This window comes from Manacus candei, unplaced genomic scaffold (assembly GCF_025592945.1).
Source record: "Manacus candei isolate 608988 ecotype Guabito, Panama unplaced genomic scaffold, ASM2559294v1 h1tg000037l, whole genome shotgun sequence".
Classification (NCBI taxonomy): Eukaryota; Metazoa; Chordata; class Aves; order Passeriformes; family Pipridae; genus Manacus; species Manacus candei.
Window position 1 is genome coordinate 8702100 of NW_026138085.1, and position 19330 is coordinate 8721429.

A 19330-nucleotide genomic window follows, 5' to 3' on the forward strand; every position below is an offset into this window, starting at 1 on the left:
CTTGTCTCTGTTCCAGTCTCTGTCTGCTGCTGTCTCTTCATACTGTTTCTCTTCCTGTCTGAGCTCACCGGATTCATAGCCACTGAAATGTAAGTAAAAGTCATATTTTCCCTTGTTTGTATATATGTGCATATATGGATCTTTACAGCTTTACTGTTACCTGAGAGAAATATTCCTGTAATTTCACTAAGTCACTTAGTTGCCTGATGGGGTTTGGATTCCTTTTGGTTGAGTCCAAATTTTCAAACATTCATTCAGTTTTTTAATTTACTAAAATACACTAAGCAAACTTGGTTCTAAAATATTTCTGATAGAGAAAACTGTTCCAGACCTGCTTGATCCTTTATTAGCTGCATGCTGGACTGTTCTGTGAGTACAGTGAGTATTTTTCACGTGACCACAGATCACATCAGTGCTGTGGTGACCCAGTGTAAGGTAACAGGAGTGCCAAGGTGATCAGTGCCATCAGGTGCAGTTTCCCTCTTCCTCCTTAAGCTGTTGATTTCTTGTCCTCATCTGAGACTTGTTTCCCCTCTCCTCCTGAATAGGCACTTTCCTTTGTACTTGTTTGATTCAAAGTGGTTCTCAAAAAGTTGTGTATTTTTCGTCAGTGACACCATATGCTTAAGTGTGTGGTGCCTCCTGGTTGGATTCACATGGCTCTGAGTGTGGGGTCCCATTGCAGATACAGTGGGATCTCTGACAAGGTGTTTTCTTTCCCCTCCCTTCCCTGTGGATAAATGGGTATCACATGCTGCCAGTCTTCCTTGGATACTTATGCAGATGCTTTTCTGAAAAATAAATTGCATAAAATATGAGTTATTATTAATTTAATATAAGTAATTCCTTTTTTTAATGTCAGAGCTGACTCTGATACATGCAGATGGCTTTATTTGTGTATGAGTTTTTTTCTTCTTTCAGATGAGCCTGACTTGGAAACCTAGTTGACAAGTTTTGTGCCTGAAGAGTTGTTGTCCCAGGTAGAGACAGCTTTGAGCAAAATGGAAATAATTCCTGCTCTTAAAAAGTGCTCATAGAACAAGTATTTTAGTTAATCAGATTTTATTTTTTTCCCCTGTTCTCATGTTCCTCCTGCCATGAACTAAACTTTTAGTATCTTTTAACACAGGTACCTTTGTTTTGGGCTCTAGGAAACGTTCTCCATCATCCTGCTGATGTAGCAGTGAGCTCATTAGACTGTGATGCACAGTTCCTGGATAGTTAGGAAGGGTGGAACTTCTGTCAGACTCACATGATGGTCCAGGTAGCAACAGATGTCACTGCTGAGCAAAAAGGCTCTGAAATGCGTTGGGCTCCTGTGCTGTGTTTAGATTGACCATTCTGATAACCATGAGGCTCTTTCATTGTTTTTGTGCAGCTCTATCTTGGGTCAAAAATATAATTTCAGGAATAATTTTGACCTTGACTAATGTTTAACCTAAAGACAGAAGTGTAATCAAGCTCTAGCTGATTTTTTGTGCCTGTTGCGTCATTCCTTCCGAGATGGTATCTTAGGTTTCTTACTCGTTCCCTGTTTCTTTGAATTCAGTTCCGTGTGTTTGCTTGTGAAATACTGGGGTCACCTTATCAGTCACTTCACAGAGCTGAATTTCCTTGGATTTCTTGTTTTAAAAAACAGAGAAAAGCTGGACAAATTGCTTCAAGTAAATAGCACTTTTTCTTGCTCTCCTCTTAGATCTCCTTCTCTCATCTGCTTTTCTTTTTTCTTTTAGTTAATGCCTTACAGGAGGAATTAGTAATATCTGCCTAATTTTGATCCAGGAATGCACATGCCTTTATGTGGTACTTCCCTGGCTAGAAATTTCTTTTTGAACAACAGAATTGTATGATTCTCTGAGGGCTCTTCATGCTTTTTTCTTAACTAGATGATGCATTTTCCACAAAGATATTGGAGGTGCTGTTAAGTTCCTGCATGCTCAGCTGACAAGTTCCTCATTAAAACCTCAGAGAGATGGTAACTGCCTTTCCCAGCAGGAGCTGTGTGGGGAGAAGGTGTTTGCAAGCAGTAAAGCAGTAAAATCTTAGAGGGGGTGTCATGGAAGAGTCTGAGACAAATGACTGCAGGAACCTGATTCGTCATGGACCGTCCAACACAAGAGCTCAGAGAGTATGAAAACCTCCTTGTGATGAGTTACAAGTCATCAGACTCTTGCTGGGAACATTCACCCTCAGCAGTTGTGAAAAGGCTCCCCCAGGACAGCGGAAATACTTCAGAAAGTCACTTAAAGTGCTTCCCAGTTCAGTGACTTCGTGAAGCAGGAATAAACTTTTCTTTTTCTGTTTCTTACTCATTGCTTTCTCTTCTGAGAAACCCAGTACAAGTTGTTGTGAGCCTCTTGTGCTTCCCTTTCAGTCAGGTATTACTGGCAGTGCATTGTGACAGGATTGGGAATAATGAGAGGGGAGCTCTGCGTGATCTGGAACTGTGTGAGAACTCTGTGCCTCCATTTAAACTGAATGGTAGCAAATAACAGGGGAGATATTATCTCACAAAGATTTTTGAGCCTTGTTTGCCCATGATTCAAATACTTAAGAAGACATGGAAGATTCCTTATGTGCAAACTGTTCAGTTCTCTTCAACTTTTATTACAAGCTTCAAGTTTCCTTTGTATTGAGTCTCTCACAACAGATATCTCCCCCAGAGTGAAGTTTCCTAATATCAGCCAGGATCTGAATGATTAATAAGAGTGTGCAGTTACATGGGATGAACTTTCCTGCTTTGCCAGTGCCAGCTGTACTATGAGACTGCATCACTCTTTCTCCTGTTGTGTCATATTTCCCTTAGAGGGAAATATGGCTTGCCAAAGCCAGGTTGAATGGGGATAGCTGCACATTTTTGATGGCAAAGTGAAATTGGGAGCACTTGGCCTGGTGCCTCCTGTCAGACACAGCAGGTTCTCTGCTGTGGACTCGTGGTTACCTCACAGCACGGTTACAGCCAGTAATTGTGCGTGGTGTGTGTGCATGGCCAGCCTGCTGCAGGGCAGGTCAGCACCAGCCTCAGCAGTGGTGCCCACAGGATTCACTGTCTGACTCTCACCAATGAGAGGTTTCTTTGGTGTCTGCATTTAAAGCAAGAGGTTACTGTGGTTTGTTGAACTCGTGCTGCAGCGTGAGAAAAGAAGGTCTGCTCTGCACCACACTAACCCCTAATACTTGCTGGCTTCTACCCATTGTTGGACTTTCTTCTACATTCATATGACTGTAGCAACTTAAATTCCTGGTATTACTAGAAATCTCAGTTTGGTCACTCTTGCCCAACTTCAAAGCTGTGTTTCCTTGACCAGCCCATTGTCATAGCATTTATAGTCTCAGCTGCTAAAGACTTGTCTGGGTGGCAGAAAGCCAAAAAATTACACCCTCATCTCGAGGATCAGAGTCATAACACTAAACCCAAATATTACCTACAAGGGGAGGACAGTGTGCATCACAGTAGCTGTGTCATAACTCGTGTGAGCATTTCTAATGAGCACTAAGACTGTGTCTGTGCACAGGAGTTGACTCCAGTTAGGAAGTCGAACTAAGACACTGTGGTGTGTTCCAGGGGACGCACAGGAAGCTCATGGAACAGGTAACACACTGTAGAGACACATCCTATTTTGCTCCTGACTGGTTTCCTGTGGAGATGAGCCCTGAGTAGGGTAGAAAACTCAGCTCATCTTGTAGGTTTATCGTGTGACCCTAACAGGCCTCTGAGCAGCCATGAAGGAAATCAAAACTTGGTTCTTAGGTGGGGCTACATCCTTCTCAGGAAAAACACAGTGAAGGGCTGGTGAGGGAAGAGAGTTTTTTCTTTGCTCAGACACAACACGTCGTTGACATTAAGGGAGGGGGAGTTTAACTCTGGAAATCAAGGATCTTCTTGATTATTGTGGTTTTTTTTTTTAATTTGTCCAAACTGAGAGTGACTGAAGACTTAGTCCAAACTTCAGGCATTGGAAGGGGCTGCCCAGGGAGGTGGTGGAGTCACCCAGGAGGTGTTCAAGGGGCAACTGGATGTGGCACTAGTGCTCTGGTCTACTTGACAAGGTGGTGAACAGTCAAAGGTTGGACTCAATGATCTTGGAGGTCTTTTCCAATCTTTATCATTCTGTGATTCCAAACCAAGAACCTAGATGATGAATCCCCTCAATTCTGTAAAAGACAAATAAAGAAAATGAGGTCTGTTCCACATGTGAACCTCTGCAAAATGAACAGCATCACTGTTGTCCCACTGAACCAATGACTCAAGTGGCTGAAGAAACAAAACTAAAGTGTTAAATGTGTCTGGTATTTCCTGGGTAAGAGGTTGAGAGTAGTCTAAGGGCTAGAAATGGCTCGTCCTGCCTTCAGCAGCCGTCCTCATTCATCCTGCTGCTGTGTTGCAAATCAAAAGCATAGAAATCACCTATCTCTCTTCTAATTAACTCAGATCTGCGCTAGACGTTAATAGCTGGCAAGATGGTAATCTTGCAGTTTTATCACGGTAATTAGGTCATGAATTATGTCCTGTAAGATCAATAATAGTTTTCCAAGTATTCCATCATTAAGGAGTAAAGATGTAATTACCTACTCTCATCTGCCTTGCATTGGCAGCCAGGGGAAGGGGTAGGAGGGTATGAATATGGTGCTTGTGGTATGAATGTTGCTGCTCAACACTAATTCATCTGCCACAGCACACTGTAGAAAGCAACAGACTGTTCCTGGTAGTGGTTTTTTTCTTTCTTTTTTTTTTTTTAATGTAGTAACAGACAAAAAAACTATCTGAAGTGACAAGTTTGGTAATTGGAAGGCTGTGGCCCCCTGCAAGCCAATTAATTACTTCAGCAGAATATCTGTAATAAAATTACTGTCTTTGTAAAAAAGCATAAATCATGAATCATGGAATCATAGAATATCCTGAGCTGGAAGGGACCCACAAGGACCATCAAAACCCAACTCCTGGCCCTGTGCAGGACACCCCAACAATCCCTCCATGTGCCTGAGAGTATTGTCCAAATGCTCCTTGAGCTCTGGGAGGCAATATCCAAATAATTTCTTCACTTAAAGTGACTGGATCATTAAGGTAACTGGGGACCCTCCTTGCTTTAATCTTACAGAAAATACCTCGGCCAATGAAGGAATATCCCACAGCTCAGCCCCTCAGCTGGGTTCACGTCCCATGCAGCACACCCTGACTGTTCATGTTCAGGCTGTCAGGAGTGTGGGAGGAAGCAAAACACCGGGAGTTTCAGAGACAAACGTTACTTGTCCACACTGGTTCATTTGCATGCCCAAGGCTGATCCTGCAGTGAAGCAGAATTGTTATCAGATGTGCCTTCAGAGACTTTTTGTCCCAGAGCTCTCCAAAGTGTGTGGGATGTGTCTTGTGGCTCTTGGCCCATGAAAATTTTAGCAACTTGCATGTGCAGCAGTGTCATCCTGGTGCAACAAGGGTTTCTTGTGCTGTAGACCTTAATCTTGGAGCATAAGCCAAGAAATGCCACAATTCATGTGTTCTGACATTAAGCTGGAGATGCAACTCCAATTCTACCAGCTCATCCAGTTGAGGCAGATGAAATGCTGGAGCAGACTAGACCAGCATGGGCAGTAGAGCCTCGTGGACAAAAGGGGATTGGAGTTGTAATCCTGCTCTTGCCACGGACTGACCTTGGCCCAGGCAGTTTTCTGTAGAAGGATGTAATACTTAGCAGCCCTGAGAGGTAGGCAGGTAAGAAGCTTAATTAATGTTTGCGTAGTAACCTGGAGATTACCTAATAAAAGGTGTTATACATTTGTGAGGGGTTGTTGTGCCGTTTGTCCCCGTGGACGTGTGTGGGTTACAGGAAGCGGAAGGTCATGTCATGATGTCATTGGCAATTTCTGACTCAAATCCACATTGGCGTCTTTCGAACCCTTCTCCTTCTTCCTGCCTCCTGGAGAATTGTAATTCCTTCCTTTGTAGGACAGCGTGTTTTCTGTGCCTCACAGCTGAGCCGAGACCTAATCTGGGACAGAGACCTTCACAGTGAAGAACTGATTGAGATTCAGGACACAGGAGGAAGATCACAAATGGCAGAGCAATAGACACATGCACAGTTTATTACACAGTAGAGAACTTGCTGACCTGATTGTTGTTTCTTCATACAAACTCAGGAGAAGATGAGTTATTTGTCCTGTGTTGTATCTTCTCTGGTCTGGTACAGCTGAAAAGATGGTAGTGCAGGAATATCAGCTTTGGATGGTTGTATTTCTGGAAGGTGGTTGACTAGAGCTGAAATGGCAAGTGGAGCCAAGAGAGCTCGTCTGAAAAAGTCTTTTGAGAAGCTTTGGGCTCTCTCTCTCGAGAATAATTATTTTCCCTCTTAAGCTTGGGGTCCTGGAGACCAGAGAGTGCCTCCTGGGAGTTGGAGGACAAGGTAAAATACAGCTTGCTGGAGTAAGTGGTTGTATTTTCTCTATGGCTCGTGACATGGGAGGAGGCTGCCTGTTTGTTTGCTGAGAAAGAGTGAGAAAAAAGGCTAAAACTTGAAGCAGAGACTTAGGACAAGTAGGACAGAGGACAAGGAGGATTTGTTTAGAGAGCACCCCGGCAGTGTGTGAAGTTCAGAAAGGTTGATGCAGTGCCCACCCTTGTATTCAAAGGGCCACAGGTTCTTCGGCTGTTGAAGTGCTGAAGTGTCTAATGTTAGTGGCCAGGGCTGCTGGGTGGAAACAGGTTACTGGGGAAGTTTTGTTTCTGGGGAAACAAAGCTGTTGTGTCATAAATCTGAGACCTAAAGTGTGGGGAATGGGTCTGACTTTCTTTGGATAAAATCTGAAAGCGATGCCCTGCCCTCTCGCTGCGGTTGTCCCCTTCCCTTCGTGCCATTTGCATGATCTGCATGCTTGGCCAAAGGGTCCCTCCAACTTTTTCCATGTAATGCTGCAAGTTTGTAAGCAAATGGGATAAGCAACTGAGAAGCCCCACTCGGGAATGTGAAGTATTTCCAAGTGGCTCTTTCCAGAATTGAAGCAGATTCCTTCTGTGTGGATCACGGCTCCTGCTGCACTGAAAAACTTTCCTCCCTTTCCTTGGATCGGTGGTGGGAGGCTCCACAGGGGAGAGGTCCACCTCTCACCTCTCCTGCTGCCCTCATTGTACTTCCAGAGCTATGCACCTCACCCCTGCTTTATTGTGCTGCTTTTATTCAAATATTCCTTAGCAGCAGCCAGTAAAAAATACCAACTCCTACATACTTGGGGTATTTGGGGAAGGTACACACCGTCTTTGGAGTCACAATATGACCCTGTACACTGTCTCTCTAAACAGCCATAGAAGCAGCTGCATTTACAGTGTCTTTCTACCTGACCTCAGGTTTTATTTCCATTGTGACCATCCCACATTCACTGTTAAACCACTGTTACTCCTGAAACACTTTATGTTCTGGGAGGGTCAGCTATAAATTAGAGACAGCTTCATTTCTTCCACAAGAGACATTATTCCTTCAGGGAATAGGAGAGTGGCTAGAGGTGGTAAATAGTGCTTTTCCCAACATCCCAGGATAGTCTGATTAAATAAGAGAAAGACTGTGTGCAATTTGGCTTCCTGACCCTGGGGAGGAGGATAGGAAGGAAGGTGTGAGTGCCAACCCTCTGCCAGCTTCATCCAGACTTGGGTGGCAGTGGTTCACGGGGAGGTCCTGGAAGTTTGTTTTATCTGTGAGGTTTCCAGAGTGTATTTTGGGAGTGAAATGTCCAGTTTGTTGAAAGCAATGCTTCTTCTGGTGTTTCTCACAGCAGGTGTTGTAGCCTGTGATGTGTCGTCATTGTGCCCTTGGTTCCCCATAGTGAGAGGGAACCTCAGTAACACACAAAGGATTCAGTCTGGAGCTCCTGATAGGAAACCTTGCCAGATTTGTCAGCTGGGGCCCTCAGCAAAGGCTGATGCTGCCATGAGGAGGCAGTGGCTGGAGCTGGGAGGGAGAAGCAGGATCCAGCCAGCCAGGTGCTCCGTGAAAGGCAGCAAGTTGAAGGGAGGGGAAGGAAGGACCAACTGTCACGAGCTGTCAGATGTCTGAAGAGTGATAGATGGGGTTATGAAATTTGGAACGTGAGTGGGAGAGGGGCAGGGGGCTACTAGGTAAAGAGGAGGAGGAGGAAGTGGCTGTGAGCCTTGCCAAAGGGACAGGCTGGGAACCACTGGTCCAGTGACCGGACTGCGGGACAGGAAACCAGTTTCCTTTATCTGCAGCTAATGGGCTGTGTGACGTGGACAGACTGGCCTACTTCTCTTTGCCTCAGTGATCCAGTCTGCAACCAAGTGACCTCATCACTGGCCTTCCTATGTGAAGGCTTCCATAGGCTCCCTGTGCACAGTTTATCCTTTGATTTGTTCTACCAACAACCGCCTCTTGCTTATCACTGAAAGGCTCAGACACCGTCGTCGTCAGAGCGTACCTGGAGACGCGATTTCTGACAGGTTCAGAGTTAGAAATCAGCAAATGCGAACTCTGACCTTGCTAGAGCTTTTCTCCAAAGAGCTGGGGTGTTCAGCTGAGCTGCTGAACCTGCTGCTCTTCTCTGCCAGCCCTGAATGCTTGTTTTCGCCACTAACATCGAGTTGCCTGTGGCACTGCCTGGGCATGGCCCATATCTTGGACTGCAGAGAGCTGGGAAGCAGCCAGGCATTATGAAATAGGTTGGCTGGCAACTGGGATATTGATGGGAGGACTCGGGGAGCACTCAGAGGTGCATTGCTTTGGGGGATTAATGCCTGTCCTGGCTGGAGCTGCTCCTCCCAGCCGTATTTGGACATATGACTTAATCCTGATCCTACCCAATCTGTCAGTAATGAACACGTAGAAGACAGAGTGCATTCCACCCAGGAGAAGAGGGCTCAGCCAAGAAGCTTCTAACTAGGTCGCTGATGAGCAATCTTTCCCCTCCCTTTGTGTCATTTTTATTAATCACTTGAAAAATAGGTTGAGTAATGATTGCAAGCAACTTGTCAAGCCAATTAAAAACAGAGAAAGGTAGGGCTGTGAAGCTGAAGACAAATGCTGTACTGGTTTTAAATGAGTGTCTGTAAACCCCACTGACCTGTGAGTAATTGCCTCCGAAAAAACTGGCAGTGTGCGTGTTTCTCAGTGTGAAGGTTTGTTTCTTCTGAATCCATGGGGCAAACAGTTCATTGTGGTCCAGAGAGGTATCACCAGAGCAAAATCACTTTGAATCTGTCTTGTAGCTTAGCCTTAGTCTGGTTTGACTATTAGCATATAGACTCTTCAACAAGGGCTTGTCAAAGGGTTTCATACACTTTGGGCATGAAATAAAATAATACAGAGCACTTGCTAGTGAAGGTAGCTTATTTTATGTAGCTTGCTTGAACATAAGTTCCCATAATAACTTTATAAACTGTCTAACTGGAAGATAAATTGCCAAATCTTCTTATTTGTTGAGCAGTGTTGGACTTCGAGGGAAAAGAGCTGCTGGGCAATCTCAGCAGCATCTTAGTTCAGTTTGTTGAGTTTCCCCAGAATGGATTCTCTAGGACCATTCAGTTAATTCAGCATTGGGTCTTTTTGTTTATTTTTTGTGGGGGATGGATTGTATGTGCCAACAATAAATATTTATACTCTTGTGTTCCTTTTACTCTCTATCTGTAGTTTGTCTCTTGTGAAATACGTGCCAGCACTGTGGGTGCTATGAAACAGCATTACTCTTTGGGAGACTGTTGTATAGTGTGTTAGATCCTGCTGTCCAGGATGTGTCTTCCCATCTGTTCCTGGCTCAAATCCTCTTCTCCTCAATTTTAGTTGTTGCTTTTGGTTACCATTCATAGATTGAAATGTGATATTAAGGAGGAAGATCCAAGTTATGCCCTGCTGCCTTCTCTTGCCACTGCTCTGTCAGCTGGGTGGCAATAACAAAGTGACACAAATAAGCTTTCCTGGGGGATGGTTGAGGGCAGCCTTCTTCTAAAACTATTTATGAAACAAATGGAAAAGCACATGCTTCCCTCCTTCCTAAAAGGAGTAACAGCCCAGGGGAGTGGAGGGCAGCTCATGAGCCTGCCAGCTCTTCAGCATTAAGTTCTTGTTTTTTATCACTTCTGGAAGTTCAGGTTAGGGAAGGGCGCAGGAATTTTGTTTTCTACTGGGACAAGGGACTTGTTTAAAGCCCCCTGCACTTGCCAAGCAATTAATAAAGTTAAGTGATTTGCCCCCATGCCATTTTGGAGAACTCTCTGTGCTCTCTGTAACTTGGTTGTAGACATCACAGTCAACCCCTGGCTTCCCAATCTCCTTTTTTCCCTCCTCATGCAAATTGTTGGTTCTTTCCCTGTGGAAATGTGTGCCTAAACCCACCTGTGTTTTCTGCCCTCCAGAGTTAATGAGCTCTATGTGGATGACCCAGACAAAGACAGTGGAGGTAAAATAGAAGTGAATTTGAACATCAGTTTGCCAAACCTGCATTGTGAATGTGAGTACTCCTTCTCACTTAGCAGTTTTTCTTTGTGTTTTAAGTAATACTTCAAATGAGCCCAAACTGGTACAGTGGCCCTTTTTCTGTAACAGGGTGGATGGAGATCAAGTAGCTGCAGCCTTTGCCAATATCCCATTGCTTTCTGTTCCAGGCCAGGACACTTGTTTTCTTGGACCTTGTGCTCACTCTGCAGCCTGTGTTAGTGGCTGCTCTCCCTCACTGGCTTCTTTCTAAATCTCATTTCCTTTTTTTTTATAGCAACCTTTTTGTGTCTGGGAGCAAGAAACCTCCCAAGTTTCATTTGTAACTGAACACACCAGCTGGTTGTTGGTTTTTCCCAAAGCACCTGCTTGTCTACCTAAAGTTTTTCTGTTTGTGTGATTGAGATAGCAGTCAGCTGGCAGGACATGGGAGGTATATTTGTGTCAGATAGGCAGTGTGAAAAGTTTGGTGACAAGGTTCTTTCAGGTATAACAATATTTGAGATGTCAACAAAAGAGATATGGATTTTTTCCCAGTAAAAGCAATGTATGCTTTTCCTATGCAACTTTCCTGGTCTTTTGATTTGTTTGTCTTCTTCCTTCCCACCCATGCAGTGGTTGGACTAGACATCCAAGATGAAATGGGAAGGCATGAAGTGGGTCATATCGACAACTCAATGAAGATCCCTCTCAATAATGGGGATGGCTGCAGGTTTGAGGGCCATTTCAGCATCAACAAGGTGAGTAGAAATGACAGTGTGTGAGTGTGTGGGGACAGGGGGAATGCTGGCAAGATCCAGTTGTAAAATGCTCTTGAAAATCTGTGTGTCAGCGCCTCTCCTGCAGTGTGTATGTTCATGTCCCTGGTCAGGGGGAAGGTTAAGTCTCGGTGCTGCAGATGGTGTGGGGAGAGGAGGCTGTGTGGCCAGACTCACAGGGAATGTGTTAGATCAGGGGTTTTCTCTACTCTCCGAAACAGATAATTGAGATAGAATTGCTGAACAGCAGAGAGCAGCTCTGTGTTGCAGCCAGCGCTGCCTTTCAGTGCAGCAGCCCAATGTTTAGGCTGTGTGTGCACTCCCTACAAACGCCAAGCGGCTTCTATGTTTACTTGTCATAACTTCTGCACCTCCAGAATGTGACTCACTGTGGAGAGGTCTTTGGCAATGTCTATCCAAGCCCTCTTTTGTTCCGAGAGCCGCAGAATGACAGGAATGTTCCCTACTAGAGGGTGCCAGTGCAGCAGAAGTGGCTCCGTGCTGGGATGTTTGGAATACAGCACGAGGCCTCTGCGCATGCTTTGCCGGGATGCTCTGCTTCTGTCTCAAAGAACGAAAATCCAGGCCTGGAGGAGGCTCCTCTCTGGGATGGGTGTGTTCAGGATTGAATAATCTTGCTATGTAATGCTGGAGATGACTAGCTGGGGTGGGGGAGGCAGTGCTGGGACCCACTGATGTCCTAAGAAGGGCACACCCTTTATTCACTCCTCTCCATGTACCACAGGCTACAAAATCCTACTTCCTTTTTTTCCTCCCAGGTCATGTTCAATCATATCTAAAAATAACAGGCAGAACCTCTTACTGATTCTGTGGCATGGAAAGGATAAAAAGAGGACGTTTGGTTCCTCACCTCTAAGCCACCAAGATTGCTGGCAGCTGATAGTCCACAAAACTGGGAAAGAGCTTCTTGGAAAGTAGTTCTTGTTCAGATAATTCCCGAAGGATGGAGCTGGGGGATCTGTCTGCTAGATGTCGTGTGTCCTGCTCACCAAAGCAGCTCAGAAGGGGGGTGATGTATATGGCAGTGAGGAGCTTCCTTCAGTGCTTAATTTGTGTCTCATATAGTGGCTGGGACAGCTGTTAGAGGAGGGGACCCGATCCAGGACTTCTGGCTCTGGCAACCTGAACCTCTTGTGTGTGACCTGGAGGTCTGCATTCCCTTGGCAGGAATTGTACAGGCTTCTGTGTGAGCTGGGACCTGGAGTGGGACCTGGCCAGGCTTTGAAACTTGACCGAGGGTTGCACTTGGGTGTTATTCTCGAACCTGAGGAGGGAGGACAAGGTGACAGTGAGATGATTGTGTGCCTCTTACCGCAGAGTCTGCCGCCCTGTTCACTGAGCTTGTTTATGACACAGCTGGTGTCCACACCTGAAATTGTTCCCAGGAGTGCACTGCTGTTCCTCAAGTCATTAAATTAGCTTTCCTGAAAGCACATGGAACCGGCATGTGGCCTCCCGTGGCCCTGCTGGTGCTCTCTGCAGAGAGCACCGTGGGCACCAGTTGTATAACCATCCTCCCACTCTTGTCTTGGGCCATGCCACATTGCTTCTCAGTGTTGCTTCATTTCACAACCTTTTCTCAATAGAAAAATATTCTTGCACCCTCCATAACAGATTGAGCTGTATCTGCTGAAAGACTTCACGGAACAGGGCTGGTGACCTGAAAACTGTGTGTGTGCTGGAGTGGTCCCATCAGAATGACACCAGTGCTCACTTTCTGTCTTGGAACTGAGTCCTTAAATGAAATTTGTATTTTGCAGAACTTTGTATTTACCTCCATTTAAAAACTTAAGATTAAAAAATTAAGACTCCTGCTGTCTCCTGCCAGGGCTAGAAACAGAAGATCTAGATTAGCTTGTATGGGAAGGCCCCTTGGGTTTGGTGGGTTTTTCCTCTTTTTATCTAAAACTCATTCTAAGGCACAATCTCAAATGTAAAGTTGCTCACGACCAGTACTGAAAGAAGAATATATCCACAGCTTTCTGGACTGTTCTGCAGCATTGGGGCGCATTAACAAATGCAAGATGTGGGAGTAAAACATTAAGCAACTGTTTGTTGTCTGTCAGAGACAGGAATTTTATTTTAATAGGATGAAAGACATAGCCTTAAGTGTTGGGAATCCCTGAAGTTGGGAGTGATCCACTCATCAGTTCCTAATCAGCAGGGCTAGCACCGTGAGGGTGCCAAACTCTTGGGCTGTGGGATGTATCCGATCCGAGTGTTGATCAAGTGCAGGGAGGTATCCCAGAGCCTTTCTCTGACGTGCCAGAGGTTGTCCACTGCTCACTAGGTACAGCCTGGATGGATCCAGGCACTTCCATGTCATATCACAGAGCCGAGCAATGCCTTGAGGGGTAAAATGTGAAATCCTGTCTTCCCTCTCCTGACTAATTCCAGGTCCCTGGTAACTTTCACGTGTCGACGCACAGCGCCACTGCACAGCCCCAGAACCCCGACATGACTCACGTCATCCACAAGCTCTCCTTTGGGGACAAGTTACAGGTGAGCTCTCGTCCCTGAAAATTCCCTGGCTGCAGGGGAATGCAGTGAGAGGGGTTTAACATTAGACACTTTGGATTTTATGGAAGGGCCATGTACAGTGTGGGGAGGCCATAAGAAAGGACTACCTGGGTCAGCAAGCCCATCCCTTGTGTCCATGCAACATCTGGAAGGGTTCACAGCTGGTTCCCTGCCACCACTTCAGGGAAGGAGCAGTGTCCAGTCATAGAGTAACTTTGCTCTTTTCTTCTGAAACTGAAAGTGCTTTTGGAAAACTGTGTGGCTGTCTTCCTGCAGGGAGTAGGAATGAGGATTCATGGCTCAGCAAAATCCCGTTTTCAGTATTAACACAGCAGACAAACCTTTCTGCCTTTGTGGAGGAGCAGTGAGTGTACTCAGGGAAGATGTGTGCTTGCTACTGTCTTTACCAAAGCACCAGACAAGTTCTTTTTAATTCACTTCACTGTACTCGTATAGCAGACACCTATTAGTCAAATTTGTTCTATGAAACACAAGTTAGACTTGGAACTGCCAATTCCCTGCTGGGAAGAAGCTGATTGTGTGCACTTGCCCAGTGGATAGAATTTCACCAGGTGTTGCAAGTTATGTAATAATACCTGATTTCTCAATAAAGGCAGATTACAGCACTTCTCTAGCCTACTTCCAAGGAGCTGGCATCACAGGTGGGAGTTATGCATGTGCACACCCAGTTTGCAACTCACCCTAAACACTGCTTACCCATAGTCTCTCTGTAATCTTCCTTCCTCAGCACAGACGTCTCATTAGTCTGCTTCTTGTACACCCACTTCCAAAACCCTTTTTCATGCTAACAAGTCTAAGCGTTGCTTTGTAGTCTTCTGATTCTGCTCCCGGCTTCTTTTAGGAAATATCTTGTGTGGGAACGGTGAAATATTAGCATATAAATAAGCTTGGCTTAATGTCTGTAAAGCACACTGAGATTATGAAAAATATTAGGTAAGTGCTAATAGGGAGTTCTGCATTTTGCGTGGGAAGTCAGTGCTCTGAGGTAGCATTCCCATTGTTTTATCATGGAGTCTTGGAGTAAGGGAGCTGAAGTGTGAATCAGCATGAAGGAGGAGCCTGGACAGTTGGGGGCAAAGGAGCAAGTGTCTTCAGTTGTGGTGGTGAGAAACCTGTCTAGCAAACAGGTAGTTGGCTCCTGATTTGGACAAGTTCAGATTAGTATTTTCAGAATTCAAAATAACTACTCATCGTCTCCATACACAAGAAGGGAGCACGTAGGTGCTGCTGATCCTGTAGGCAAACAGGAGTTCAACAGCACAAATTAAAGGAGGATATGTTCTCTAAACAGGGGCTACCAAGACTCAGCAAGCACTTGGAGCCAGCAAGTATGGAGAGCTTTAAACCTGTCTGGATGCACCTTTGAAAATTTTGGGTTGTCTCCACCTGCTTTGATGTAATACATGCTTATATTTCTTAAACAGAGTGAGAAGCTTCTCATTCACTTGTGTCATGTGCTGGGAGTTAGTTCTTTGTAAGTTGTTACTGACCCTGCCAAAATGATCCACTAAGGTACAGGCTGTGTTCTCCAGAAAAACCAGTCTGTTTGAAACACAGATTTGAATTTCATCATCTACTGATGAAGCTTCAAGTCTTCATCAGTACTTCATGCACAATAGTGGCAGACTTTTTGTAGATTTTTTTCCCTCATTGAGATGAGACTGAAATTCAAGGATGAATTTCAAGGATGAAGTTCTTGCATGTCAGGTAACCCAGTAAAGAAAAAGATGTGGGAAATAGGAGATTATGCATTTTTAATCATAGATTTCTCTGAAGTGCTGGATCATGGTGTTGAATAATCCTGGTTTTAACCTTGTGAGGTGTCTTCCCATTATAGTTGCAAGGTTGGAAGTTATTTTAGCCTGCTGTTGGTCTCCACCCAAGTGATATGTCCACATATGTTGTATGTCAACACTTAATTCTTCTGTAACATGGGTCTCAAAAAGATGCTTGCCAGGACCTTGGACACCCTATGCTTTAACCTCTACAAGCACATGCAAAGACATATAACTGGACATATAACTCAGGCAGAGATGAAGAACAGGCTAAAATAACTTCCAGCCTTGACCTATCAAGGGAACACAAGACCCCTCACAAGGTTAAAACCAGGATTATTCAAGACCATGATCTAGTACTCAAGAGAAATTATGATTTAAAAGGCATAATTTCATACTTTCCACATCTGGCTTTACTGGGTTACCTGTCATACAAGAATTCATTGGTTTGAATTTTGATCTCATCTGCATGAGGGAAAAATCTACATGAGGAAGTTTGAAGTGGACCTTAAAGTCTCTGGCTCAGATATGCTGTGAGAGACTTACTTCCTACCCGTATCAAGAACAGAACAGAATACTGAAGAAGGGGCTTCTCTTTCTTCATATGCCTTTTACAATGAGTAAAGAGTAAGTACAGCCTGCACGTGTAGTTTGGAAATGGTTGCTGCTGTGTAAAATATCTGAAATGAGGTAAAAGGCACTGCAGCAGGTTTGGCTGTTGCTCTTGCTCTGCTCCTGTTACCAGCACTTTCCACTTGAACTTGGTGATGATTTTGTCTCTCTAGGACTTCCTTTCTACTGAGCAAAACTGATTCAGTTGCTACTTCCTCCAAATCATCATCTACTCCATAGTGTTCAGAATAGGGAAATGGCCTTTAGGATGAGACAAACAACGTGCTGCCAGTTTGAGAGGGTCTGGGGAGGAGATTGCACTGCCCTGTTGGTGAGGTGAAACCCTGTCATACCCATGACCAAATACTTACTCCAAACTCTTCTTCCCTGTTGTCTGACTTAAGGTCAGGAATTTCTAGGCTGTGGAGTTATTTGTCTTTTCTGTGTAGTTTAATGTACATTGTATGAGTGACACAGTGTCTGAACCTACAGCTCTTGCTGGGGGATTTCCCTGTCTGGAGTGTTCACAGATTGATTATTCTGTTGGTGGACATCAGACTGCAGATCACAGTATGTGCAAGGCATGGGATGGAAATCCTGTTATTCTGGGCAAACAGATACTTGCATGCCTGGGATCAGCTGCAGGAAAAGTTGAAGGGATGGCAGTGATGGCATGTGTCCTTCCCATCTCCAAGGGCACAGTGTGACAACTGGCCTAATGAGTGCAAGCTGTACAAACCCAACTGCTCTGACATGAGCTACCTTTGCAGCAGAACTCCTGAGTTTTAGCCTGTGTGACTCCCATTTAGTTCTCTTTCAGCCTGATAAATTAATGTCACAGTTAACTCTGCTCTTAGGAAATAATCTCACCATGAAATTTCACAACTGGCCTCTTCCAACTGCAATTCCTTTAGCTTCAGAGTGGTTTTGGAGTTTCATTTTGTAAGGTGTTGTGAAATCAACTTTTTTGCTTGGAGCCAACCTCTGTGATGATGGTCACTGAAAGATATTTCAGGTCATCTTTTACTGGGTTGAGGCTTTGTTTTCGCAGAGTTTGAATCAGGCTGATCTAGTTACAGGACAGGGAAGCAAAGATCAGAAGTATCAAGTCAGGTTTTTTCATGAGCCTTTTTGCTTTCCAGGTCCATAACGTTCACGGAGCATTCAATGCCTTGGAGGGAGCAGACAAGCTCAGCTCAAATCGTATGTATTCCTGGTGATTACAGGTCTTAGCCACTCTCTGCAGGAAGGAAAACAGGGCTGTTCACACAACACTGGTGTATCCAGAAGTCTTTCATTTGCCTCTTTAGCCAAAATGATCCAGATGTTGCTGGCTGACATTTCCATTTTCTCCAGTACTACAGAGAGGGCTTAGCCCAAAATGTCCTTTGCAGCCCTTTTGCAAACTGGATGTTGTTTCCAGCTCTGTTAAAACTGACTCAGAGCTAGGCAGTTTTTTATCCATGTTCTATTCCTATCATTCCCCCACCACCAGAACTTACCCTTATTCTCGTGTCACAAGTTAGTACCTACCTGAAGTTCTACACTGTGGCTGGAAGGAGAGGGACTTTCATTCCCCTGCTTTATGACCAGCACACAAAGGGAAATTTCCAGTACAGGCTACAACAATTCAGCACAGATTTTTCTCTCAAGTGTTCAGGCTCCTGCAGGACATCAGTCCTGTCCATTTCTTGGAAAAAAACTTCTTTGGCTGTTCCTGAAGATATACAATTGTGGTTTGGGGTTTTTTTACTCCAGGAGCCAAATGTCATGTTACACTTGGTTAAAGGATCCTGCAGAGAAGTAGGGTAGAATTCTGTTTGAGAACTGTTATAGCAGACACAAAAAATGACACAAGCCATTAAAGTAATGAAAAAAAAAAAAGGTAAGCAGCTGTAGGAGAAGGAAGAAGAGAAAGAAAGATGGGTGCACAAGAAATCACAGGTTTTGATGCCTCAGCTGCTTCTGTCAAAAGGAGCTCAGTGAGCTGCAGCTCTAACCTGAGCTGGTTCCTGATTTAACCAGGCTTTTGTGGTGGTGATAAGTGTTACCATTTATAGTTGCAAGCAGTTAGGAAGGTTCAGGTAACCCAAACCCCGTGGGTTGTGGTCCTACAGAAGTGGTGGGTGAGTTCTGGTGTCATCCAACTACCTGACAAAGTTCTGTACAAAGGACATAAATGTAGGACGTGAAATTGTCGCTTTGTCACAGAACTTGAGATAAGGAGGAGGGAGGTTCCTTTTTTGTGACTTCCTTTGCCTTGAAATGTTGTGTAGGCTGTGACTCCTTTCTCTGAATGCTAATGTGTACTTTCCTTTCCTTTCTTGACCACAGCCCTTGCATCTCACGACTATATACTGAAGATAGTCCCGACGGTGTACGAAGACATGAGCGGGAAGCAGCGATACTCCTACCAATACACAGTGGCAAACAAGGTAAAGAGGCAGGTAGTTCTCAAGGAGGCTCCTCGTTGCAGCCCAGTGGATGCCTGGAGGATGTTCAGTCACCATTCTTCCCCCCCCTGCTCTGTGCTGTGCCATGTACATGTGTTTGTAGGGGAGCAGTAGCCTCTGCTGGGAGAAGGAGGAACTGAAGCTCTTCGGAGTGGGGCTTCCTGGTGCTCCTGGGGCTGGCATTTACCAGGATTGGGGTTGAGTGGGCTTGTCAAAGCAGATGATGATATTTTCATCCCTGAGAAAGGTATTCTTCCTGCTGACGTTCCCATCTGTCAGTTTAACTGATCTAGATTTCTGGGAGGGTTTCACGTGCTGCAGGAGCTCTTATTGTTTGTGTCAAGATGCATCTGAATGGAAACTTTAACCCAGCTGAAGATAAAAAACATCACTTACACCTGGTTTCAGTTATAAAACAGTCTCATTTTTGATGGATGTATCAGACACATAAATTAGCCAAGTTTTTAGCTTTTTAGAAATGTTGATTTCAGACATTAAGCCACTGAACCTGTAGCAACAAATATATACTGGTTGACTCTTTCACAGTGCCTGCTTTGTTATGGTGGATTATCACAGAATCATATAGGTTGGAAAAGAGCTTCAAGATTGTTGAGTCCAACCTGTGACCCACTTTGTCAGCCAGACCAGAGCACTGAGTGCCATGCCCAGCATTTTAGTAATACAATGCATTGAAATTTTTTTTTAAAGGGAAAAAAAAAAAACCTACTTACTCTTTAAGGTGA

At 44.7% G+C, this 19330-nt stretch overlaps 1 protein-coding gene and 1 long non-coding RNA gene across 5 annotated transcripts in view; one reads left to right on the forward strand and one right to left on the reverse strand.

Moving 5' to 3' along the window:
- The window catches only part of LOC127473698 (uncharacterized), a 901041-nt gene that overhangs the window by 524873 nt on the left and 356838 nt on the right, over positions 1 to 19330 (reverse strand). The window lies entirely within an intron of this gene.
- The window catches only part of ERGIC1 (endoplasmic reticulum-golgi intermediate compartment 1), a 60451-nt gene that overhangs the window by 28990 nt on the left and 12131 nt on the right, over positions 1 to 19330 (forward strand). For all 3 annotated transcript variants that reach the window (XM_051793611.1, XM_051793612.1, XM_051793610.1), the window contains exons 3-8: positions 17 to 89; positions 10349 to 10443; positions 11043 to 11167; positions 13604 to 13708; positions 17277 to 17337; positions 18469 to 18569. In XM_051793611.1, the coding sequence (XP_051649571.1) occupies positions 17 to 89; positions 10349 to 10443; positions 11043 to 11167; positions 13604 to 13708; positions 17277 to 17337; positions 18469 to 18569 (560 nt within the window). The remainder of the gene's footprint in view (positions 1 to 16; positions 90 to 10348; positions 10444 to 11042; positions 11168 to 13603; positions 13709 to 17276; positions 17338 to 18468; positions 18570 to 19330) is intronic.